Source organism: Dromaius novaehollandiae, chromosome 1 (assembly GCF_036370855.1).
Source record: "Dromaius novaehollandiae isolate bDroNov1 chromosome 1, bDroNov1.hap1, whole genome shotgun sequence".
In the NCBI taxonomy this organism is placed as follows: Eukaryota; Metazoa; Chordata; class Aves; order Casuariiformes; family Dromaiidae; genus Dromaius; species Dromaius novaehollandiae.
In genome coordinates, this window is record NC_088098.1 from 98,031,670 (window position 1) to 98,058,294 (window position 26,625).

The following is a 26,625-nucleotide window of genomic DNA, read 5'->3' on the forward strand; positions in this document are numbered from 1 at the left end:
AAACAGTAAAGAATATGTTCACTAACTGGTCAGTAATTAGTACCAGCTAGTTCTTGTCCTCTGTTATGGAATTATTTTAGTTCAGGTACTCTAGAGCTAAAAGAAACGTATTTTTAAAAACAATTTTGTTTTCGTTTGTGTGTATTTTATTACCAACAATCTCCTTTTCCTTTTATTTGAAACTTAAAATACTTCTTCAGCCCACTAGCAACTGTCAGAAAGCTAACTCGCTTCCTAGTCTCTTGCTTCTTTGTTGAAATAGCTCATTTCATTGACTAAAGAGACCCCCGAACACCACGGTGTTAGTATACAGTAGTTCAGTCCTCTTGTCACTCTTTGGTGTTTATTTGTATAAAGGAGCTGAGATTTTTGATGGTGTAAAACAGAGCAGAAGGTGTGGAAATCTATTTGAAATTTTCCCTTTTTTTCATTTACATTAGCAATCTGTATGGATACAACTGAGGCCCCAGCTAGAGTCCAGAGGAAAGTGATTTTAAGGTAGCAGGAAAACAGAAATTCATTTGCACTGTCCTAATGGAAACAAGATGAGTGTTACTAAAATTCAGACGCTCTTTCACCAAAAACCTTGCAATAGAGACTACATCGTATTTACAATTCAAATCTCCAGGGTTCTGCTTTCACAGGTCTAGGATTTCTTACAGTTAGCCTGTATTACAGGCAGTGGCCTGCAGTGCTTCGTTACTTTTCAAGACCTTTGCAAAGCTGTTAGTGTTGGCGGAGCGAGCATGAAGGCATAGCTGGGGGAGCGCTCGGGAGTGCCGCTTGTGCAGCACTGGCACTAACAGAGCGTCCCGCGTGAGGCATCGCCAGGAGAGTCTCAGGTGGTCCCAAAATTAGGACCGCTCAAGTGAGTCTCCTGTCCACATCAGGTTTGGCAAATAACAGACAAAAACAGGAGGAAAGCAAAATTTGTCAGTGAAGGTAACAGTACTGTTGTTGTAAATGAACATTTAAAAAAGGAAGACTCGCATGCAATTGCATGTTTGAATTGGAAGCATATGTCATAAAAAGCTAAACAATTGTTATCCCTTTTGTTGAGATCCCTTTCGTTAGGGGATCTTAATTTTCTCATCCAAAGTCCCATTAGGTATACTTATTTATAAGGCATCCAATAAAACAGTGGTTCTTTGATTAATGTTTTCAGGACCAGAAATAAAATAATATAGCCAGCAGAAAAAAGCTGAAGAAAATGTTACTGAAATATTTTTATTGGTGTAACGTCTCTGTAACATTTTATCTGTATCCGCACTGAAGGTATATGTAAAACATCACCCTTAAGGTATCTGTTATTGTCAATGGATCATGAATATCAGTCTTGACAAGCATCCTCTGGTGATGCTATAAAGCATATGTGGCTTATTTTAAGCAAAGCTTTCTGTACTTTTGTCTTGCCTTGTTGGAATAGTCCTCCTTTCTCCCTCCTCCCTTTCACTTTCTTATCATGCTCGTGCTCGAAAATACTCTGTAAAATCTTGCTATAGTTGTTTTTGTTTTTCCTGTTGCTAACTTCCAAAAGCTACTTCGTCTGTCTTCAAAAGATATGTGATACCTTTACTGATGCTATAGAAGAAATTACATTTTTTCCGATAAGCTACATAAATTGCAGCTATTGCAAACATTGCACTTTGGGTTCTGTGTGTATTCTGTACTTTTAAACCTCAAATCCTGCAATCCTGCCCTTGACTTGTTCTGTGACTTTCACTGGAACAATTTAATTACCAAACTAAACACAGGCTTCAGTTCTTGTAGGGTCCAGATCCAGCTCTTCTTTCACAAACTTGATGGTGGAGTGCTTGCCAGCACACAGGAAGAGCAGGAGAGAAAGAGTTGATATTCTTGCATGCTTCTCTCTGCCAGCTCCCCTTCCCCCGCACAAAGTAGGTAACTGATGTGCTACTGATGATATGTCAAGGGAAGAATTAAAATAAATACATAAAATCTGAAGGTTCCACTAAATGGATTCCATTGACATTTTGCCATTCAACAAGTAATTAATGCTAGTATAACTTCTGCTGTCATTTAATCATATATGCATTCGCTTGAGCAGTGAATGTATCTTGTCTAAAGTAGTTACACTGTGTCTTGCCATACAAAAAATAAATGAAATTGTGTTTTGCATTTGATGGGCTTTTTGGAGGGACAGCTCCTCTCGTAATTAAGTAGTTGTACGTGAACACAACAACAGTTATGGCAGAAATACTCATGAAGTATAGGCGCAATGATATGGAAGGAGAAGCAATCCAAAAGGAAAAACAATTCATCACACTACCTCAGCCTCCATTTTTAAGAGGAAAAGTCCCATGCAATTTAGTGGAGATTAAAATATTTTTCATAATGCCTTCCCAATCCTACATTTGACTGTAAGAGACATCAGCAAAAACTGAACACCAGAAAGCTGCTCGGAAGTGTTTAGGTCAAAACTTAGGAGAAGCTGACCAAGCAAAAGGAGAGAAAAAAATATAAATATGCTACTTCAATCCCTGTTTTGTAATAACATAGATTTGGAAAAGCAGAAGTATGAATTATGTTCTATTTTATAGGACAGCAGAGGGGGCCTAGAGGATAGGCTTGGCATGCTTAGGGGAGGGATTTTTTTTGGCTTCCAGAGCATGCTGTAGAAGTAAAATTTGAAGTCCGTCTCTGGCCTCAGCCCTTCTCTCGCTGGAGTTAAATCAGCAGGATTTTTGCAGTTAGGTGATGCATATTGAGGCCCTTGCAGAGATTTGCTCCGAACTTGAAGGAAAGAGAGACTGTGTGTCTTTCTCTAATAAATTGTGCTTGTGTAATAGGCAAGCTTTGATTTATTCTGTGTCTTAGATCTCCAAAATGTTTGTTCTGCTGTTAGGGTGAGCCACATTGCAAAAGGACTCTTTATAGTTGAACTGTTGCTTCAATACGACCACAGAGGTAAGATAGATCACAATTTGAGAAAGCAACCTCATTAATGTAACTGAATTCCAGGAGCTGAGTATACATTTTTACTCGTTCGCTAATGTGCAGTGAACATTGGTTAATTTATTTTAGGGAGTAATTGGATGTTCAATATCTGGCCTACATGCATGGAAAACAAAAACAATTATTTGTGAGCTGGGCAGTAATAAAGGTAAATAATGCACTGAGAAACCCTTACGGATTTGAAAGGTGGCCCCTGTTTAGGTTCTGTTTTCACTTGTCTTGTTCAGCATGGAGTGTAGGCAGGTTCTTAAAGATGATAGGGAATACGTGTAAAATACACTGTGAGATTACTGAAGTTCTGGGAAAATCTATCTTGCTCATCTTTAGAAGGGTGGGAAGCAGAAAGCTGCCAGTTAAAGGTGGCTCTATGGCTGCAAGAGCATTCAGACGTCAGCTGTGCTTTTTAAAGGAGGGTCGTGGGGGCACCCTTCAAGCATTAATTTAGTTTCACACTAGTACCCTAACAAGGGAGAGGGCTACCAGTGATACTCATTTTGCGTATGAATGACTGTTGGCAGAAACCATACAATTAGCTCTCCTAAATAAATCAGTTGTAAGGTCTGGAGTAGCGGTATTACACTTACAGTGCATGTATCCTGCTCAGAAATAGGCCACATACTTTTTTGACAACAGTAATAAAATACCGTCATCTAACAAACTCAAACCTGAAAATCTCCGCTATCCCTAGAAGCTAAAATTCCTGTTAGAATGGTAATTCAACTGCCTTGTTGGTTTATGTCAGAAAATACACAGAATTGTAAAGGCAAATGGTGGTTTAGCATTTTAGAAAAAGACACAGATGGGAAAGGCTGTGCAATTTGGTATATGGCAAAGGTTACTGTTGGGTAGAAGCACTCTTAGTCTTGCATTTCTTGATACTAGATTACTGCTTGATTTTTCACATTTTAATGTTATTTTAAAGCCAGAGTTTGTTTCTGTGCATTTAATCTCCAGTGTGTGTGTTTTATCCTCTTTGCAGAAGAAGATTCAGGTGAAATGGCATGTGATTATATGCCATATAATACCTGCTAAAAGGACGAGTATTGGTTACAGAAAATTAACAGAGGAGTTGTTGCCATGAAATCAAAGTTTGAATGTGCTTCGCATAAAAGCAGTACGATGGGAGCAGCGAAGAGTGGAGCTTAATAGAAAGCTACTATCGAGTCACACGCCATCCTTAACCGTTGGGGGCCAAGTACTACTGATGAGCAGGGAGGAACTAGCAAAAGCCAACACACATACAGGAAAATGCCATTTTAAAAAGTTTGCAGGTTAAAATATCTGAACTAGCTTTCTTCAGGGTACAGTTATTTTCTCCAGTGGGGAACATGTCTGAAGTTCCCTGAGCTTTCTGTGCTGTTTTAGTCGATGGGGAAGGCTGCTGCTTGCACACATTTCAGGAGCAAGCAAGGGCATGTTGCCATGATGCTGATCAATAAACCAACAAGAAACATGCTGGGAAGAGATCAGGGAAAAGTGGAAGGACTAATTGCTAAATTGGTGGAGTTTAGAGGAAAGTGGCCTGAGCTGGAGAGGCTGTTGCGCCTGGATGCCACTATGTGAAATGGCTTCGGTGAGGAGACTGCCGTGATGGTGACACCAGGGCTTGGGTGACCTGGGCAGTCATAGATGTTGCAGTTTGCCCTTTCCCTGGTCTAGGCTGAAACTTTAGCACTCTAGCAGGCGTTTACCAGAAAGCAGCGTCCTAAGTGCGATGCAGCCTTGCTGTTAGAAGGCTCGAGCTCTTTTCCAATAGCTGAGCCGGGTGCTTCTGAAAGCCAGCAACACAGCTTCTGCTGGCTTCGGTTCTGGGATCAGGACTTAGCCTGACTTCTTTATTCTGCTGCGAGACTTCATCGATTTCTGGCAGGTTTATGGAGACCTAGTTGGCTTGCAACCCTCCCAGTGCAGTTCTTTTTGATATTTTCATTGTTTTCGTGGAAAGTCGGCTCTGTTGACTGTTCGGATTATCACTGGCGTTACTCAGTGTGAACAGAAGGCTGCAAATGAGCAGGGCTCCAGAAGCACTTGCTTCCTGTGGGCTTCAGTGGTCAGAGGTGTTGTGGGCTGTGCTTTGCCCTTCATATGCACAATTCTTACCTGGATAGCAGATCTTTTAAGCCATCCCTTAAATTGGACCTTACCATGTGATAAGTATGTATTTTGACTGAGCAGTAGTTCTGAGGTATTTAGGTGTGGACACACATGCACACGTGAGACAGGTGTGTAAATATTATTCACGTTCTGCATGCGCTTGATTCAGCGGGTGGTTTGTTTTGTTAGTTGTACATGTGCTCTTACTGCGAAGTACTTCAGAAGTGCCAGGGCAACTGCTTCTGGTTGTTTGCTTCGAATTCATATATTAATATGCTCCTCTCAGGCAGGGAGTCAGATTTTCCTATTGCATTTTTTAATGGCACTTGGGAAATGCTGGCTTATAGCATCATGGGATTCTGCATCAACATTGCTATATATAAGTGCATGATTAACAGAGGAGTGGTTGGTGAAGTTTTGTGATGCTAAAGAGAGGGATTTCCTGACTTTTTCTGTGGCAAAATATGAAATATTACAGTGGACTCAGGTGTGAGAGAACCATGGTGTCTCTCACTTGACTAGTGAAGTGTTAGTGTTTTTGTGCTATAGATTGGATAGGAGCCCATGTGAGAGCTGGGTTGGCTAGTGTCCCTATTTCATACTCTTAATCTGAGTGTCACTAGTTGATCTGGACGTTACGTGGAAATGTTAAAACAGGAGAAAGATACATCTGTAATATGATCACTTAGCATGCTGTTATTGATAGAATAAATTTCTATTTGTTACCTTGTCAAAAACTTCTCAGTGTCTTGTTTTAATACACCATATATTTGGCACTGGTTTGTTTAAGTATCCAGACAATGGTAATTTATGCTTAAGAGTTTGTTGTGAACATATGATTATTTTTGCATGACAGGTCACAGTAATGAAAGGCAGTAGTAGGAACAAGGATCATTCGACAGAAGGAGAAGGAACTGGAAAGCGACCAAAAAGAAAGTGTCTTCAGTGGCATCCCCTGCTTGCCAAGAAACTCCTTGACTTTTCTGAAGAGGAAGAGGAAGAGGAGGAAGAGGAAGATATTGATAAGGTAGACCTCATTGGATGCTTTGACTGTAGAAGGTTAATGGCAGATCAGATTCTCCTCCAGTATGCTTTTGTTTGTTTCTCGCTGTTTCCTTTTGTGAAGAAATGCAGCCAATAAAAATAAGTGATGCTGTGCACACAAGGCTAGAAATTATAGGAAAAGAGCAAACAATGCAAAAATGTGAATTGTGAATCACACTTTTAAAATCTTGGAAACCTTCCTGTTTTTTAGAGGGAGACTGTAAGAGTTTAACCAAGTTGTTTTAATAATATGTTGCACATTTTGGTCTTGATGGTTCAAGGTGGTTTTTTTAATGTTATTTTTTTAATCATTTATTTTAGACATGATGTTAGCCTATGCTTGATTTCTGCTTCTAGTGACCTAATGGACATACCAGGCTAATGCTTTTTTTTTTTTTGGTTGGTTGGTTTTTTAATATCAAAGAAAGACTAAGATTAAAAAAAAAGAAAGAAAAGGCTGTCAGCAATTTTTACTATTTGCACATGAAATTCAGCTTATCCTCCAGAATATTGGGAGCACAGATGAAATAGTCTTTCTCTGATCTGATGCTTGGTGTTTTGGTGTTGTTCAGTGACCCTGGCCTTATCCTTCTTTCGTAAGAACCCCACAGAGTGGCACCTAACAAATGTACAGTTAGACTCATCCTCTCTAACCAGAAGTGGTCCAGTGGGAGGTGATGGGTTTTGGAGATGTGACATTTCCATCCTGGAGATAATGTTCATGTCTGTATCTCTTGATTAAGGCAGGAAGTGAGAGGTCAGAGCTGAGGAGCCTGCCTTGAGCCACACACTGATAAGGAAGAGTGAACTTGACAAGGATAAGGAGTAACTAGAAGAAGCCCAATACTCTTGACAGTGCTTTCTGTTGACCTTCTGGGTCACTTTTTGCAGTTTAGTATAAAATAGCAACATTGCACTTGCATAGGAAGTGGCTTCCCATCTCATACAGTATTACATGTCATATAGTTCTAGTTTTTTGTGGCGCCGTCCTTGCGAGCACGATACACTGGTCTTTGAGTTGAGAGACCTTGTTTTGGCAGTGTATTCTGCTGAGAATTGCCCTCTGGGGCCAACTGGGTGCCCATATGGTGGTTGTACTGCAGTACAGCCCACAAGCAGCAAAACAAATGGGAGGAGCTGGGGGAACAACTGCAGCTACACGCTACCATTGCTGTGTACAGTGTAATTGGAAACTCACCTGATGGAGGTTCAGTCATCCCACTAGGATGATTTCTAGCGTGTCTGTGTGGGAGGATTTCCTCCTTTCAGCTCCTTTAGGATTGTCATTAGAGAATGGTCCTTGGCTTAGAAACCTGCTCCACTTGCAAGTCTAATTTTAAGTCTTGGAGAGAGCATGAATGAACCTTGGACCTTCAGATGAGAAGGTTTGATGGAGAATTCCTGGTCTTCTGGAGGAGATGGTTGGCATTTGGAGACATCTGTTTGTATCCATGTATCGTCTCGTCATTCACACACACACAAACCCTTTGTCTCCATGGGAAGCATGAATAAACTGAGTTTACAACCCATCTCTTTGGGTTCTGTTAGGTGCAGCTTCTTGGCGCTGATGGTTTAGAGCAGGATGCTGATGAAACCGAAGATGACGAGTCCTCGGAGCAGCGAGCTCGCCGACCAATGAATGCATTTCTGTTGTTCTGCAAACGCCATCGCTCTCTTGTGCGGCAAGAACACCCCCGTCTGGATAATCGTGGCGCAACCAAGATACTAGCAGATTGGTGGGCTGTTCTAGATCCAAAAGAAAAGCAGAAATACACTGACATGGCCAAGGAGGTACGTACTGTCTGCATGACGAGTGGACGTAAGTGGTGCTTGTTACAAGCTGGGCTGTCTTCTGCTTCTTAGTATATTAAAGGCTTTCTGCAGGGTCTTTCTCTCCTGTGGATTCCCCAGCTTCCCCACTAGAATTACAGTGTCCAGAGCTACTGTTGTCCTTGCTGTGATTCTTTGGGTCTTTTGGATTAGAAAGCAAAGAAATTGGTCTGGGCGTACAAACTGACCTGACTCTAGTGGTCTTCCACACAAAACATACACACTTTTTTCTTGTGGTGCAAGCGCTAACATGTGGATAGAATATGCCCATGGAAAACAGAGTAAGTAGTACAGTTCCTTATCAGTTGACTGTAGTGATACCTCAAGCTGTGCATTTGCTATTAATAATAAAGGTTGTTGTATAACATAGGTGGACCAAACCAAAAACATGATCAATAAATTTAATCCCTTTTTACCTTCAGTGATAACTAAAGAATTTTAAAATTATAGATATTTGTGAAGTACTCTTCCTTTGCATTGTTACCAGTTTCTGATACAGTAGCCTTTGGTGGGGCAGAGTCCAGTCCATGAAGGAGAGAGCAATGTACGGTCAGAGTCCTTTAACTGGGAACCAGGAAAAGAGATTTAGCCCCATATTTCACAAAATATCTTTTCCTAAAAATTAAATGAGGTGGCTGGGGAAATAGCTTGCTCAGGAAGCTGGCCCCAAATAGAATGGGCTGCAATACAGATTACAGTAATTACCTGTGTGATATGGATTTTGGGTAACCACTGAATTCAATGTTAGAAAAGATAATGGAGGGCCGGGGACAAGGAAGAACATAATTCACTCATTGAGTAATGCTAGGGTACTACAAAAAATACGGATAGCTGTGGAACAGTTGGGGAAACCATTATCTGTACCTTTCTGTCACCTGAAGTTGTCGGCTACTGTTAACACATGTATATAAGGTTTGGGTATTCAGTGTGAGCATGGAGAGGTCAGGCAGAAAAATGAAGTGTCCTGCATGGCAGGCCCTTTTTAAACAGGGTCTGTAGTACCTCTGTAGTACCTCTGTAGTCCCATGTTTGTGGCACAGTGGTGATGAATTTGAGTCTCAGCTTTGTCTAACCATTCCTGATTTATTCTACTTTCCCACTTACAAATTTGTCACTTACAGAGTGACACTTCTTTAAATGTGTGGGAAAAAGACAGTTAGGAGATTTGGTACAGATAGAGAGAAAGGAAAGATGAAACTGCAGAAAACATTTTGGAAGAAAAAAACCTGATGTGACTGTTTTTCTTAGCTTTTGTCTTGCTGAAGGAAACTTATTCATTAAGGAGGAAAATAATAGCAGAACTTCTGTACGAAGTGACAGATCTGCGACTATTAATCATACTGTTGTAGAAATCATTGTTCCTGTAGTGATTTATTTATTTCCCTTGGCATGAAGAACAAGTTGTATTTTCAGTGTTAAAGAGAAACAATAAGTAGCTGAGATCATTAAAACTAGTTCCAAGAATATGTAGAAGAGATATAATTTATAATTTTTTTTCTTTTAACAGTTGTATAGTACAACAAAAATTAGCAACTACAATGTGTCATTGAATGTCTTTGGAGCTTCTTCACAGACAGGCCTATTTTGTGTGTGTGGAGGGCTTGTTTTAACACTCATTTTTATCTTAGGTTTACTGAGACTGTCAAAAGGATGTTAACATCAGCTCCAGTGAGAACCATATATTGATAATTAGCCTTTTCCTAAGGAGAGCTAGTTTAAAAGTCAAGAAGGTGGATGCCTTTGGTAGGGCATGAAACTACTATTGGACTAGTAATCTTCTATTTCAGTGCCTATGTATCTAAGCACATTGAGGTTAAAATACACCAGATGAGCTTTAGTTACTTAAATGTAGCTTTTCAGTGCCATTTGAGACTTCCAGGACACAGTGCATGGTCTCCAGCGACTGCCCTGGCAGGGCACACGTCTCCCATAGACACTATGTCATATCCGCTAGCCCCACAGCATATCTTGTGTACCCTGAGCATTTAAATCCAGAGGTGTGAACAGCCCTCATGGAAGTGGTTCATGTTGCAGTGGCATTACAGCCCTTGAAGTTGTCGCGTCTCAAGAATGTTTTTAGTACTTGAAGGCAGAGGTTATAAAACCAGATTGCTCAGATGAAGCATTAAGTGAGCAGCTTGCAGTTTCTTACCTGCTTAGTACCAGCAACGGATACTCCTCTCAGCAGTCGTGCAAATGAAGGCTTTTGTTTATTTACTTACGTATGTCTAGCTATAGGCAAAATCTCAAGATTTTTTAAGGTAGGGAGGCACCCAAACACTCTGCCAAGTGGAATTAGGAGAAGTTTCCTAGTGGGTTTGACATCTAGCCCTGATTCCCAATGAGAAGATAACCAGGTGTATAGTTCATTTAGACACTTTTGAAAATCCCATTTTGTTCCTGTCTGCACCTTGGGGTGCCTTAATATCTTAGAAAAATTGGCCCTGTGCTCCCTGTATTTTAAGTCTTGTGACTTACATTCTCTTACAGCAGCACCTGCCCTTGAGACTTCACGCTGCGCCTGCAAAACTCAGTGTGAGTTTCTGCAAGTGTTTTCTCTAGAAGCAGGCTTTCTGTTTGCATCCTGCAGACCTCCAAGGTCAACATAACTTTGCAAGTTTCATTTTACAGGGTGTAAGCCCCACAGCTGATAAATCCTCCAAGAAGAACCACAAGTGCTCATGCCATTTATTAGCATTTCACTTCCCTGAGGAGAAAATGAATTTGGAAGACTCAAAAACATGCTCCAGCATTTTTGGTTACTACAATAATAGGGGAAGGGTTCATCCGTTAATTCTTACAGGACTTTCCCTACAACTGCCCTAGTCGAGGACTGGGGATATATTCAGCTGGCTTGGAAAATATCCAGCAAGGCTATTATTGTTGAAGCCTTGTTTCACTTGTTAGAAAACACTTTGTTTTTAAAGACATCTTTGCATCAGCAAGATCCAGGCAGTAGGAATTGTTTCCTGTAGAGAGCAGCCTGATAAATCCAGGCTGTTGCCATTCAATGGCAGATCTGAACACTTCTCCCTGTGAGTGCTCTGCCAGCAATTTCGCAGATAAAGTCAGTTGGACTTGGAGCTTGCTATTGCCACTTTTTTGGCAGCCGCTTCAAAGGAGGAGGAGACAAATGTTCTGACTTCCCAGCTGCAGTCTGGCAAGTTCCTTGGGTGACGTATGGACGGTAATATGTAATGTGAAACCTGCATCTTTCAGGAACGAAAAACAGTGTAGTGTTTTCTTTTTTTTTCCCCTAGATCTCTGGGATTCATGTGACTTTTAATAGCAAGTCAGTGGAATTTAAGCATACCTTTAAAGTTAAGCATGTGCTAACTGCTACCCTGAGGTGTAGCTTGAATTCACTTTGTGATCTTCTGTTTCCATGACACTGGAGAAAGCAAATCTTTTTTATTTGGTGAAGACAGGAACTCGGGGAGTTAACAGCTATGTGCAGCACCTTTTTTAACCTCGGCTCTAGAGTTGCCTGTCTTACACACAATGCATCCTTCCCCAGGCATTCACAAAATGGAAATGATGCATCAAACCTATCCCACAAACCTTTATACTATCTGCAGTTGCAGGGCCTGATCCTGCAGGATGGTCCTGAAGAGAGCGCCATGCCCTGCTCTTCATGGAAATGAAGATGATGTTTTTACATTCCAGGATAACCACATTGCTTTTTTTTCTTTCTTTCTTTCTTTTTTTTTTTGAGTGACTTTAGAGACTTCCTTAGGCTGACTGTGTTAAATTGACTTACTGCACAGTTGGTTGAATGGAGGAAAAGAGTAAGCTCCACAACTGCCTTTGGCTTTTTCCTATTAGCGGAGCTCATCTAAGTTATCTTCTCATGGCCTGGCAAGCAGAACTATTTCTTCATTTTAGGCATTGGTCTAATAGACATGCAAATCAATATTGGAAGTCTTTCTGAGATTTAGATCAGGCCCCTGTATGCATTTTAGAAAACCACTTCTTGGCCATTTTTTAACTTTTCAGACTTTTTTTTTCATTTAGCTCAAGTGCTGAAATTTTGAAAGGTGTCTGAAGGTCCCTCCGCTTTGGAGAGTGTAGTTAATGTTAAATTCTTGGCTTTGCAGAGGAAAAAATCCATTAATACACCACCTCACTTGAACTGCTCTTGTAGAAAAGTGATTAAAAGCTTATCACCGCCTCGTCTTACAAATGGCATGCATTATGGTTCTCATTTGATGGGCAGCCCATTGGCTTGTCAAATCAATCCATCGAATAATTCAATTATTCAAAGCAACAGCACTGATAGGAAGAGCTTATGTACTTCATTGCTGGAGATCCTGGGCTTTTAACTCTGTGGGCTGGAAGCATGAATCATGAGTGGGCTGTTGCTTTAACAATGAAAGGCAAAGCTGTTTCTTTGTGTGTTTCCTTTCCACCTCTTCCGTTATGCCCTCCCCTTCTCTTCCCTCCGTGAAGCTATTTTTGTGGTGTGCGTTCACTGGTGAAATGAAGTCCCAAACGAAACAGAGAGAGAGGGAAAAGGGGGGAGGCGAGAGGTGTCACAGTCCTTAGTTTGCCAATTTAATACATATGCCCTGTTTAGAAAATACTGTGAGTAGATGGGTCAGCAGTGCCTACAGATTTTTCATTATTTATAGCCATTTCTATAAATACAGGGCTTTGCACAGCAGGTTCACACAGTGCTGTGCTTCTTGTAAAATGAATCATTTTTAGCCTTGCTGCAGTCTGGAAGTAGAAAGTGACAGCTGATAGATTAAGATGGAAATGAAAGTAAAAGAGATACAGATGCAATGATGATCCGGCCATGAGGCATGCCAGTACTTCCAAGTCAGGGGAATACTGATCTGGGAAAGTGCTTCAGTAACTTTATAAGAGGACAAGGTTTGCAGACTGCTATCTCCTGTGTTCTTTGGTACCCAAGGGATATTTTTTCCCCTGAGTGTGTGTTTTCTGCGCATGCATGTGTATGAAGCATACGTGCTTTTATATAACATTACTGGAACTGATGGCAGCTGGGAGCACATGTAATCACTGCTCTGCTGTGTAGTTCAGGATAAAACTGCTGGTTTGGTCATTTGCCTCTGCCAAGAACCACCTAATGAATGAGAAGGTATCCGGCTGCTTCTCCCAGCTGTGAGCAGGGGTCCCTCCTCGGCAGCCCTCTACAGAAATGAGTGCTCTAAATCTGAATCAGTTGTTGGGCAAACGTTTGCAGCTGGAACGCTTGGCATCTTCCATTGGATCTTCCATTTGGTACCTTGTGGAGTAACAAATCCAAAATACTGAAATGTCCTCTTTTTATTGCTACTAATGTTCAAAGATCTTTTCTGTCCAGTCAGCAAGGTACTTGGAAAATGTCACTGTCAGGCTTTGAGGAAAAAAGTAGATTCCCTCTCCCCCTACCAAACTGTAGAGAATCCAGAGCTTTATTTCCTTCTACGTGTAGTCTGGCTTAGGTTGTTTTGCTGCCTCATGCCGAGAATGTACCAAGCAACTAAGATGTGTGCTGTGTGTGCTCAAGGCCAAAGTAAGTTTTAAATGGTCACAGTTCATTTTAATGCTGTCATGCGGTATGATAAATTTTGGAAGGAAGGCTGAGATGACCTCTTGGAAGTCACTGAAAATGAGATGACACCGGTAGCTGTTTATTTTCTAAGGAATATGCCTGGTTGGGGAAATAACATAACTCAAATGTTCTAAAATACAGAATTATTAGAGAAAAATGACTACAGGGTAAGGAGCGTCCTGCTACATTTATTGCCAAATGAATGTTTTCAAAAGCTAGAATGCAAACAAAGATTGTTCCTGCAAAAGAATTTAAATAGCTGTCTTCTGTGGCTCCTAGACACAGAGCACCACACAAGCAGTTTGGGGGGCAGTTTGCAGGATCAGGACTTAAGCCTGCTCTGGGTCCTAAACCCTCTGGAGAGGAAAGAAACCCTACTGTGTTTTAAATACAGCTTTTCTTATCTTAATACTTCTTCATATTAGGTTGTGTTGGTGGTCAGACTGTAATATAGGATTAAAACACTGTTAGAAAATCACAAAATTTAAAGATCAGATACTGAATTAAACTCTCTCACAATCTGTGCGCTCCATTGCCCTGTAGGTAGTATAATGTCCTGACTGGCATGACTGATAGTTTTCCCTTTCTTTTCTAGTACAAGGATGCATTCATGAAGGCGAATCCAGGGTACAAGTGGTGCCCTGCAACAAACAAACCTGTGAAAACCCAGACGTCCACTGTTACAAACAGGAAAAAGCTGTGGGCCTTTTCTTCAGACTCTACAAAAGATTTACCAAGCCCCAGGAAAGTGGCGAAAAGTGAAGAAATGCCACAGCTTAACTTCGGAATGGCAGGTGAGATTTCCAGCCTGGTTTCTCATGCGGAGCATCCTTGCTTTTTTGGAGGACGTGACTTTGAGATTGAATCGCAAGACCAATTTGCCTTGTTGCAGATGGTAGTAGAGTATAAATATCTTTCATGTCCCCAAATTAAGTTGCCAATACTATTCTTAAACCTATACATAACAACTGTGCAACATTTTTCTCAGGGCTGAGTTTAAGTGCATGATTGCTTTTTAGAATTGGGTCCAGATATGTGGCATCTTTTAAAATGTGGCCATTTGGGGTCCAGATTTGATTTATATTTAGCTCAGGCTTATCTGCTGTTAGAACTAGACATTTTCATTTTCTAGTCAAGGAAGGATAGTGCTGACTGGGTGCATTCTTTTTCGTGAAGCATTGTACTATGTTTAGCAACTTGCTATATACAAAATAACTTACGATGTCTATAAAGTTGGAGGTGTTAATGTTCCTGTAGATGAACGTACCTATGGAGCTAACTTTTTATATTTAAATCAAAACAAATGTAATTTAATTTTCTCTAAAATTTGCTCTTTTTCCCATTATGTTGGGGAGGGGGGTTCCAACTTTTTAAATATTAAAAAAAAGTCAGTGTAGGTGGAGAGCCTGTACTTGGTGAAAGGCAGATAATCTCTCACCGTCACTGATATAACACAAATAGCAAACTGTCACAATCATGACCTTGAAATACAGACATTAATGCGCTTAAATACAGGCAGCTTAAAAACCTAAGATACAAGGTGGAAAGTAATTTTCTCTTCCCTCCCTGCCATGTTCTTTCTTTTTCTCTTTTTTGTTTCTCATTTTATAAATGTTGATGTGTTTGAAACTTTGTCGTATGCTACCTAGCTTATGGCAAGTGTGCGACAGGTAAAACTTCTCTGCCTAGAGAGTTTCTGAGAGAGAGAGAGTGTTTTCTAGAGAGTGGAAAATGTTTTTATGGAGCAAGTGTAAAAGGATAAAAAGGTTTGTATATGCTTTTTGCCAGTTTAGCAGCATGAAAATTCCTGTAATGAAATTCCTTCTGAGCATGAAGGAACTGCGAAATGTAATGCAAAATGAAGGTTTTCATGCTATCTAGTTACAATATATAGCGAACCAGTTCTGAAAATCGCAAGTCTCTTCATCCCATTCTGCTTTTGCTATCAGAGGAGTAACTTTTATGCTCCTTAAAGGTGTCTTGACTTGACACAAGGAGCAAGCAGTAGGTCTTGTTCTACCTGGGTGCTGTCGCCAGCTCTCCTGCGGCACTGCCCAGCCGTAGACTTCTCTGTTACAGAGAGATCTCTGATCAGCACCTGTAGGAGTGGAGGGCAGAGACCTGAAAGCATCTCTCATCTTGGATGTTTTTATCACTCTTAATTTCTAATCCATTGCTTTTATCTATAGAGCCGTTCATTTCAGAGGAAGGCCCTGTTTGTGTTACACACGAGCTTTTTACTGCAGACCAAATCAGTGAGTATAGTAACGCCCAGGGGTCTCACTCCAGTCCTTATGCCAGTGAGGTTGGCTATTTTATAAATGTAACAGCAGCCCATAAAACAATGACGGTTCCTGATAGAGAAGTTACAAGCATCTGAATCATGACAAGTCCACCATGCTGAATAGGTTGCTATTTTGTCATTTTGGCAGCTGCGTACCAGTTGATGGTAAATAGGTTTTGTTGTGTTCTTTCCCCGCTACCCTGCATGATAACTCAGTTCAAGTCCTACTGTTCTGTCCAATGTAACCTCTTTTAAAATCCAGGCTGCATGCTAGCTAATGAACTAAAAAGTAGCTGAGCAACCATAGAAACACCTTTACCTTTGAAATGCTACCAAATATCTTGCATTTTCAAGGCAGATAGCTTCCTTAGGACAGGGAATGTATCATTCCAGAATCATTCCAGGAAATCCATTTTACTTCTTAGTAAACGTGAACACTTTCTTAATTTTTTTCTTATATGCCACACTTCATTTTGGAAAATGTACTATATAGAGTAAAAATCTTCCTTTCCTTTCATAAAAGTCTCATGCAGGCCTTGTCTCCTTTTTTTTTTTTTTTTTTTTTGCATTCTAACAGTAGCCATGTCACTTCTTCTTTCAAGTTTCTAATGGTGCCCTATCATTTTATCAAGACCTGAGGTGTGGCACCAGCACTGGGCTTCTGACGTGCAGAATCACCAGTGTCCTTGCTGGTCCAGCCTGGATGTTGTAATTGAGCCTGTTTTTTATGACATGGCTCACCTATGCTCTGTCGTAGAGCATGAGGCAAAGACAACTGCTGTTCTCTGCTCCCTTGCAGCATCTCCTCTCACAGCTACAGAGCTAAGCGAGCAACAGCTGTACTACACCAGCATGCAGGATTTCCAATATTTCTACATTTTGGGATCAGAAGAAAACCAGCTGAGTCAGAAAAGCTGTTTTAGTCATGAAAATAAGGAGGGGGAAGATGCCTCATAGAATAACCGATATCCCGATAGAGATGCGGTTTTTGTTCTTAGAAAAAGCTTAATTCTGAACCCAGCCAAAACCTAATTGAAACTGGTGGCTGCTGGCCTTCTTCCTGCTCAATTCTTCCTCAGATCTTACTTTTCTCTGATGCAAAAATTGCTGTGATGCCAGCCAGCCAGCTGAGTTTCTGGCCAGTTTAATACTAACAAAAGATGTTGTTCCCAAATAGTTATGTGATTGTAAGTTCAGACACTATTAAAAGCAGTTGAAAAAGTCACAAATCACCTCCCAGTCTACATATCAAATATGTGTACTATTTTCTCTTTACTCTTTATTTGCCTGTAAACTTTAAAATAACACTTAGAATTCTAAATTATTTGTACCAGTAAGTTCTTAGTGCCGTAAGAGAAACATGATTGTGCTTATAAGACTCTATAAATGTATGGCAGTGTTGGAATATATACATGTTGTCTCCCCTTATATTATCTTATTTCGTAATTTGAAACCTTAGTGGGAGGCCTTCTGTCTTTTATCAAGATCAGACATCGAAGCGTAAGCCCTCTGCTACAGCTGCAGTGTAAGTGTTCTTGAGCTGTTTAAGCACCAAATTAAACTTTCACTTTCCACTAAGCTGTCATTTTTTCCTCTTGATTTTTATTTTTAAATAAATGGTTTAAGTGTCTATTGAAGCTTCGCTTACTTAAAAAAAAAGATAAATCCTAGCTTTATGCTGTAATTAAAAGCTACTTATTTGAAGGAGAGAAGCGAAGAAGACACTTAGCAGGCAGGGGAAGAATTTTAGAGCTATAAGCTGAGTGTTCTCCAGTTGGCAAAAAAAATGAGGAGAATGACCTAAAGATAACTATCTTTAAGTTAATAAGTTAATCACAAGAGGGCTATGAGCCATCAATGTGATAGAGGCATAAGAAAGTGCTATACTGCAATGTTAGGCAAAGTATTTCCAGGGACTGTAGAGAAGAACGAATGCCGTTGAACAGAGCACAGGTGTGAGCATATCTAGAGTGCCTGTGCATTGGATCGTTCATATGCAAGCCAGAGGACCTCCACCTGGGAATAACTGGTGAGGAGAGCTGCAGGGGTGATTAGGACAGTAGGAGACAATTATGCATGCCAATATCAGAAGATTTTAATTTGCTTAGGCTAGTAAACCTAGTGGTGAAAGAATAGGATGACTCTTGTGAGTACAGCAGAGGAGAGATACCATTTAGGAAAAGTTATTCAAGTTTAAAGGTGTGGGTACCAGTAGAAATGTGTACCACTTGGCCCTGAGTAAATTTAAGCTGAAAGTTAGAAGAAAGCTCCTAATATTTAGAAGATTCAGGTTATGCAGCTGCCTTCCAGTAGCAGTAGAGAAAGTAGAAAGCAGCCAGCCAACCCCTAAATGTTTCATATGGAGCTCAGTAAGTTTATAATGGCCCAGGAGGTCTCTTCCAGTCTCTCATTCCTCCAAGTGAACTGCCTCTTCAGTCATTCTCCTTCAAGGTACCTGTTCACTTTTCAATTGCTCTGACTTCCTCTTTTTTGAAGGACAGAACTGTTGCTAATCAAGTACTTTGATGGTAAAAGTGCTATTCTGACAAGATCTCTTCACTTCTGAATTGTGCTTAGTTGTTCTCTGATCCTCCCCATCTTCTATCTCTGTTTCTTCAGTCACTTCTTGTTACTAGATCCTACACTTCTGTTAGTGCATTGTCTCTTTGTGGAAGCTTAATACCTTTTCTTCCTTTTTTAAATTTAAAAAATAAAAAGTAAAAAAATGCACCCTTCTAACTGTTCATTATAGTAAAGGAAAAAAATAGTTCTAGTTGAACATTGGTTTTGAAGCCAGATACTATTTAGGGAGTATTCTTAAGAGAGTGAGCCACTCTTCTATCCTTGAGTTAGTGGATGAGCTTGGTTTATTCACATCACTTTCTTCTGCTTCAGTTTACTGCTCTTTTTTAAAAGAGTATTGAAAAAACTTACCCTGTGAATGTCAGTGTGGGATGCTGAGCGAGGGAGAACCTTTGGCAGCATCTACAGCATTAATTCAACAGTGCCAGTGAGTGTTCCTGTGAATGGGAAGTTGATCATCCATAGCGCTAAATCGTTGGGAAGTTTACAGGTACAGTTTTGGCCCATATCAGCTGACACTCTCCCCAGAAATTCCTAGACATAGTTCATGAGTTGGAATGGGCCAGGGAAATTCCCAGTAGGCATTTTGGATGCAGCTGTTCTGTTAAAGAGGGTAACAAAATTTAACCAAATGGACAAAGGTAATTTGGCCATTCCAGAGAATGGTCCTGGGCAAGTGTAATTTATTATTGTTGAGATAGTTTCTGTATAGTTCAGTGAATGGAGATCTGGAAGGTGGAAAACGTGAGTGCAAGCTTAATGAGACCTGGCAAAGTCACTTGTGTTTTTGTACCTAGGTGTCTTTAGCAGTACAGCAAGGAGAGTGCTTTCTTTTCTCTCACACTGTGCCTGTTGTGTGAGACATTTGGGCCGCAGGTTGTCTCCCTCTCTCTACATGGCACTGTTTTTAATTGGGACCCTGCATTGCTTGCAGGGCACTCCCCCAAAATCTGACAGTCTTCATAACGATGAAAAACAACCAAGTATTTCAAGATGTCTGGCAAAGCTACTCCATGAGTGATGCCGTGTCAGCGTTCATTGCTTTCACTTTCTGTTATCGTTTTCAGAGCTCCTGAGGTGTGGGAAGGCTGGAGGCTAGAAACCATCAGAATCAAATACTTGGAGAAAGAACTTTCATATCTCCATTTTATTTTCTTCAAGTATATATCATACTGGCAGGGCAACATGAAGGCAGGCAGATTGCCTGGCCAATGCCTGTGCTGCCCTGGCACAGTGGAGAAAGCATTTCATGCTTCAGAGCTGTCAGGTTGGCAGTCTTCACCACTAAATGCAGCTCTAAATTAAAGCTAAATGAAAGTAGAAATTTTGCTTCAGAGCTTGATCACGTCATTTTCTTCCATCCCTTTACTTGTTCAGTGGCTAAGGGAGGGGACTTCTCCTTTGCTGGAAGCATCTGTTGAGTTATAAACATTTGTGATATTAGAGCATCTTCATTGTGTATATTATGTATGAGATCATTACTGTTGCTGTTTTAAAGATATCCATCTCTGTAGTACATAAAACCTTTGGCAGTAAAATTGTAAATCCACACAATGGGGTGTTAAGCACACAAATCCAATTAAATCCTTCAAACAGCTTTGAAAGCCTCTCCCAGAGGGTACAGAAATGGTTATTTGCGATTCTCTTGAATTGGCTTTTATGGCAGCTTGCTTAGAGTGTCTGTGACAAGTAGCCTTTTGGGGGTTTAACACTGCAACTGATAGGTTCTTGCAGCAAGCAAATGAATCAACTGAAGACTTGGTTTTACTGTTTAACAGATCCTACACAAATGGGAGGCCTGAGTATGCTGCTTTTAGCGGGGGAACATGCCCTGACTGCACAAGAGGTAAGGAACTATCTTTTCTCCCTCACTGCAAGCCCTCAGTTACCAAGAGCCTTGAAAAGGAGTATTTGACAAGCTGGAAATGAAATTTAATATACATCTTAGGTAACCTCAGGTGCCACCCAGATATGAGCCTCATATTCCAACCATGTATGTGGATGTTGGGCTTGGTTTTGACATCGCTTCAATATTAACTTCAGTGACTGATTAATGTGTGATCAAACCATGCACATGTGCCCAATAAGATGATACTCTCACAGATAGAAGAGTTGGAATATAGTGGCTGTTAAGAACAGGTGGTTTGCAAACACAGCCACTCTGGTTCTCTTTTAAAATCTGGCCCTCTGCATCAAAGAAACAAGCTGTGTAATCTGCTTTCACCAAAAATGTAAAGCAAAATAATTGTCTTGTATACAGCCTGAACAAATCTGGTTGAGGGGTCTGTTGGCTGTTGCCAAGTATCGTGGTGGGCCAGAAATTAGCCCTCACTTACTAGTAGGTTATGATATTTTAAAAGTCCTGCTGGTGAGGCAATAACCACTGGAATTTAGCATTCTGTCTGAGAGACACGTGTCACAGCAGCACATACTAGGAGATGATGTGATAGGCTAACTGGAAAAAACTCACAAATTTGTTGTAGAATTGGTAAGATTCTTTCTTCTACAATGGACAATTTGAAATTGTGTTGTATTAGAGTTGGTATTGACATTGTGGAGAATATTGGTGCCTGTGGTGTACTAAGGTAACTATTGAGGTATTATCAGTGAAGAGGTTCAATGTTTAGCTTGAATAAGCATAGATCTTGAAACGCTATTATCATCTTGAAAAATGTTCATATAAGGCAGTGAAACAGTAGTATGGTTTGTTAAGAACACTAGTGTAGTTTATTAAGAACACTAGTATAGTTTGTTAAGAACTTCAGAGAAGATGAGGAAAATGATACTTAGGTAACAGGTCTGCTAATCCCAAGTAAATGTATTCAGTGCCCAGTGATTTTCTGTTAAGTGTATGTTAAATGGATGTATAGGGACTTTTCAAGTCAAGTGTTACTTACAGTTGTTGGAACTGCAGATGTCGGGTGCCAGTGTGAGCATGCATCAGCGTGAAAAGAGAAAAGAAGCACAGTAGCGATATTTACAGAACGGCTTTGGGGTTTCGGTCCCCATTTCTGTATGCTGCTGGTTACATTCCTGTCCTCATAACTTCTTCAGTAGACTGCAGAATTATTTTTCTAGTAACAGTGTTGATACATGATTGCTTTCCAAACACTAGCTTTAGTTACTAAGCAGGTAGGCAGGAAAGGTTAAAAACGTTAGCACCAATAAATGAATGATTTAGTTAAGCAATTAATTTTCACTTGGCATTTGAGTACGTCCATCAGTTGTGCAAAATGGTGATGCATACATGAGCATGGGTTGTTAAACCCCTGAACAAAAATGGTTAACACGCCTGTTCTTACTATTTTCGTTGCACTAGACAAAGCCTGGTCCTGTCACTTTATTACAGCTGTTTTATAAAACTGCATGAGGAATGCTCCTTGCTTTCAAGCTCACCTCTCTGGTTACTCTCCTTTACCTTGCCAGTGATGACTTTTGCTTGCATTACAGCAACACCTAGTGGCCTCAATAGGTTACTTCCCCAAAACCCCCATAATAGTACTATAGTCCAAAACCCGGCTCTTTAACCAGGATCCCCCTTGTCGCTGCTCTGTATATCAGGGCCATATTAAAATTTGCTGTCAGCCTGTGAGGAAGGTGAGAGTATGTTCCAGGTGGTGTCTTTTGTCTTTGTGCTTTTTCGTTCACTTTAAAGTCGGTTATGATAAAATGCGAGGGAAAGCGAGGATACAGAGGCAATGTCCTCATGGTTTCCTTCTCTCTGGGAATGAAAAGTTCTCTTGAATATGGTGCCATATTACCCAGGGACTATGCAGAGTGGTATCATCTGGGGTATAAATCAGAAATGAAAATTCTTTCAGTGTAGCTGAGGATATGCATGTAGTAAGAAAGAGAAGAAATCATGAAATGGTGAGGATTTTCTTTACAGCAGGAGACGACACATATGCAATGGCAATGTCTGTCCATCCATTCCCTCCAGTAATTATTTTAACACTTTGGTCAGCTTCAGCTAGACCAAAGAGTTACAGTTCTGGAGATAACGAATTTTCTACAAGTTGGGAAGGTAGGGGGAAGCAGCTGGGTACAAACAAGTTCAAATTAGTGCTTCTGCCAAGCAAAGGCAACAACATTAACTTCTCTAAAATACCAGAAATTGATATGAAAGCTATGATTGTCCTCACCCCGAAAGAGTCTCTGAGTTTGTGGCTTACTAGATACCAAGAATCCATCCTTTAAACACAAAGCTGTAGGAAACAGGGCTACCCTCCTGACTTCGTGGTTCCTGTATCATAACATGAACAAGTCGTGCCTGACCCCCAGCACACGGCTCCAGATGCAATGAAAAGACACATCCTCCCTCTGTGTGCGTTCCTGGGGAGCGGGAGTGTTTCCAGCTCTTGCATTGCAGAGGCTTAGCTGTAATAATCACTCTCAGGAGGGCTGCTTAGCTCAAGCACAGTGTTGCTGGGGCGATGCAGGTCAATGGCTTCCAAATCAGAGCTGATTTGTGCTGTGCCGGCTGGGGTCCGTGTACACACAGTCACGTAAAACTTCATAAAACATGAGTTTTATGGGGAGCTGAGTCCCAAGTGCTTTCACTCCTGAGAAATTCCCACCAGAGAAGTGGTCTGAAATGCACCAAATGAACGCTGAGGCATGCAAACAGGACCCTCACGTGTTTCACACCAGTGCAGAGATTCAGACCTTCAGAGGCAGGTCACTCCGAGGCTGAAGGGTGGGTATGAATCTCTGGTATAACAGAAGTTTTAAACAGATAATACACAAACATGAAAAAGCAGTAATAAAAACATTAAATCAATGAAAACTGTAGCACAAACCATTAAAAAGGTGAAAGTAAGGTGTGAGAAATGTGCATTCTTTGATCATTGGAACCCGTTGTGCAGGTACCCTTCTGTAGTACACCATTAAAGCATCCTGCTCAATATTTAATAAATATAATGAAAGCATTGATTATGGGGGGTACTGTTGTTACCCCTTGGTTGTATGGCAAGGAGGGAACGAGTTTAACTGTGTGTGTCAGCATATTGTTCTGTGGTATAGCTCTCCTTGGCATGGAAATTGCTGCAATTGGATCTAGTGTTTTGAGGGGAATATGGGGATCCTGGGCAGCAGATTTCTGAAACAGAAATGCCATTTGCACTGCTGCAGGGCATAAGCATCTGGGACAAACAGCAGCAGGAACAGGGGTACAAGCTGTATGTGCTGTAAGCCTGGTTATTCTGTGATGCTTTGTGCTTACAGGGACCAGATGCAGTTGCTAGCTAAATCTCATACTTGCATTCACTAATGAATGCTATTGACATGCTTGTTCTGGTAACAAATAAGATAAAAGCCACATTTGCATGGAAATATTTTAAATAACCTGAAATTGCATGGAAAATTAAAAATGTTATGGGAAAAAGAATCCATCCTATTACTTAACTTTTTTTATTCTCTTCCTAAAATCCCACAAAGTCTTTCCTTTTGCGTTTCCTGTAAGTCATCTTGCATACCTTATTAGCAGTACCTCATGTTTCTACAAGTCACATGTGTAAATGCTTTACACCCAAATGTGATATTTCATAAATGTATTTCCTAATTGATATAAATTCCTTTAAGAAGAATGCTTGAGTAATACATTTCTATCTAATAATAACGTGCCTGTTTTGTCTTAATTTGAATAATGCTGTTGCTTTTGCACAATCATTTCTTTGTATTTTGATTTCAGAAGTTTTAAGAGAGTTTTTCTTGCACTGCTTCTTGTAAGCACCCCTAAACCATATATTTATGTACGTTATTTTGGCACGTTTAGGATTGTAGTGCCCTTAACTGCTTATTTTCTTGCTGTTAGGTGATTAGGGAATTTTTTTTCTAAGTATTTTTGTCACTTAGCAATCATCAGTGTCTTTGAAAACGTTTTCTTTTTAGCTTGTAAGTAATCAATTTTCTTCTTCAGAATGAAAGTATAAATTACAGATAGAGCAGTGCTGAGAGCATCACCAGTACAAGGTAGATGTATATGTAGCCTAAGATCAGCAGTTTCATATCTTATTGCATAAAACTTTTGCAAAGGTTGGAATAAAAGGCAATCCCTGATACTTTCACTTTCTTTGCTTTTAGATGAATGTCAAATATGTTAAAGTGGGTGCTAAATTATGTTTTTACCTTTTAATTTAATACAACTTGTCCAGGACTGTGAAACATTAGATTGTCCATCTTCTGTTAAACACTGCTGCTTGTTGCTGCTGCCTGGTATTTTGTTTTGCCTGATGTTGTTCTTAGCTTGAAAGAAACACCCTTGAGGTCTTGTTCTCCACACCCCTTGTTTCAGGTTTCCTCAAGTACTTGCCAGTCTGATGCGACTAATTCTACGGAAGCCTGTCAGAAGTCATCATTGTTTCAGTTTGCAGAGGTGAGATCCTTTAAAAGGGATTGCTTCCCCAATTTTGTTTTTTAGAGAAACATCTGATGTTTAGCTGAAAGAGGAATCAAAACTGTTTGACTAAAATTTGTGATTTTATTGGTTTTTTTTTTTTTTTTTTTTTTTTTGGTTTGTGGTACTGGATCATTTACCAAGTAGATATGTCAGACTTCAAGTGCAAAAGAGTGTGTTTTGGCACATGATTGAAGCCCTAGCACAATAGTGGAGCTGTGGTTTAAGCAGTAATTTAGATATCTGTCATTCCTTCACTTAGCTTTTAACTAGAGAGTCTTAATAATTAAAGTCTCAATGTGTGTATTGGGATGTTGAAATATTACCACAGTATTATCATAAATGACACCGGAATTAACCAACTTTAAGTATTTCTGAGGTATTTTTGTATACCATCAATTGAGCAATGTAATATTTTATGCAGTTCCTTTTAATATTGGCCTGTTTCTTCAATTTTACTGGTACGTCTTTCAACCAGTAAGACAAATCCCAATTCACTTACTGTTTGAGTTCATTTTACAGTGCCTGTGCAGGAAAGCACCAGTCATGTGGTAGTAGGCAGAAATTATGTTGTGTGCTGCAAGTTAGGATCTTGCTAAGAAGCCTCCAGCTTCTCCTTACACATCAAGGACTTTGATGGGTGCCAGGAAACAAGCACGTCTGCACCACTAAAACATGCAGTTTGGAAGTAGCTCAGTGATGATCAGTAGTTAGAAATGCATATTAGCTAGTTTGTCTCATTTCCCAAGGAAATTAAACACCTCGTAGTGAGGCTGCACTTAGCTAATCAGTAGGTAGTAGGTACATGTGTCAATAGAAAAATAATTGGTACCTAAATCTAGCATTAATCTGAAGTATCATTTGCAACAAAAAGAAATGACACAAGTTAGCATAAAATGCAGTTCCCTCAGTGCCTGGGATAGATCCAATATTTCTTTTTAAAGTATGTGCATATGTCATTCCTCTGTCCATACATCTTCCGTACTAATCTAGTATCTTCCATACTAAGCGGCAATTTGTGCTCTATCAGCACCACCATTCTGCAGTCAGGTCTTTCACTGAAATGTGAAATACAGCATGGTGTTAAGTTTTTGTTGCTATTCCTCTTCTGACGTATCAATGGACAAGTAAAAGACCTTTAAAAAAGTCAGCATGTTATATTGATCTTAGGAAAGATTTTCATTTTGAAAAATGATTCAAGTACTTGTCACAGATCAACATTCACTTGTCTTCTGGGAAAGCAGATACTGTTCTTTGTATGGACATGCTCAGACTCATCTGCATGGTTTTTAAGTACCAGGAGCCTTTCTGTACAAGGGATCAGAAATTTACCATGTTGAAGTTTGATATTGAAACTGAAGAGATAATTAATACAAAAATAATTGTTTTTCTGACAGATCTCTTCAAGCACATCACAGCCAGATGTCCCCAGGGCTGTAAAACAAACTGAGGAGTCTGCATTGTTTCAGTTCGCTGAGGTATAATAGCTAAAATATGTTGGGGGAGGATGGGAGGAAGCAAGAAGAGTTGTCACTGAATGGCTAAGCACTCTATCTCGTCAAGGTTCCCCTCAGTAGAAAAAAACATCAGTAGAAGTACATCTTCATGACAGCATTGTTTTAAGAAAACCCTGAGGGAAGCAACCATTGATTTGAAGAGACATTGGCCAACTCTACCAAGCTATAGCATGCACAGAAGGCACTGGGCTTGTGAACATTACCTGGCCTTCCATACCAAAGGACAGCTGCAGACTCTTTTTTCCAAATAGTCTTTCAGTTTACATCTAGGACGTTCTCAAATGACGTTATGCACTGACTGTGGAAGAGGCTGCAGCAGTGGAAAAGGGCAACTACTCTAGAG

General features: G+C 40.3%; 1 protein-coding gene across 29 annotated transcripts in view; it reads left to right on the forward strand.

Annotated features, from left to right (window-relative positions):
* The window catches only part of BBX (BBX high mobility group box domain containing), a 148,637-nt gene that overhangs the window by 79,836 nt on the left and 42,176 nt on the right, over positions 1-26,625 (forward strand). For 27 of the 29 annotated variants that reach the window (XM_026112402.2, XM_064521826.1, XM_064521837.1 and 24 more), the window contains 6 exons: positions 5,927-6,097; positions 7,663-7,905; positions 14,100-14,298; positions 20,150-20,217; positions 24,664-24,744; positions 26,163-26,243. In XM_026112402.2, the coding sequence (XP_025968187.1) occupies positions 5,936-6,097; positions 7,663-7,905; positions 14,100-14,298; positions 20,150-20,217; positions 24,664-24,744; positions 26,163-26,243 (834 nt within the window). In that variant the 5' untranslated portion in view covers positions 5,927-5,935. The remainder of the gene's footprint in view (positions 1-5,926; positions 6,098-7,662; positions 7,906-14,099; positions 14,299-20,149; positions 20,218-24,663; positions 24,745-26,162; positions 26,244-26,625) is intronic. The other 2 variants (XM_064521707.1, XM_064521726.1) reach the window with 2 other exon arrangements.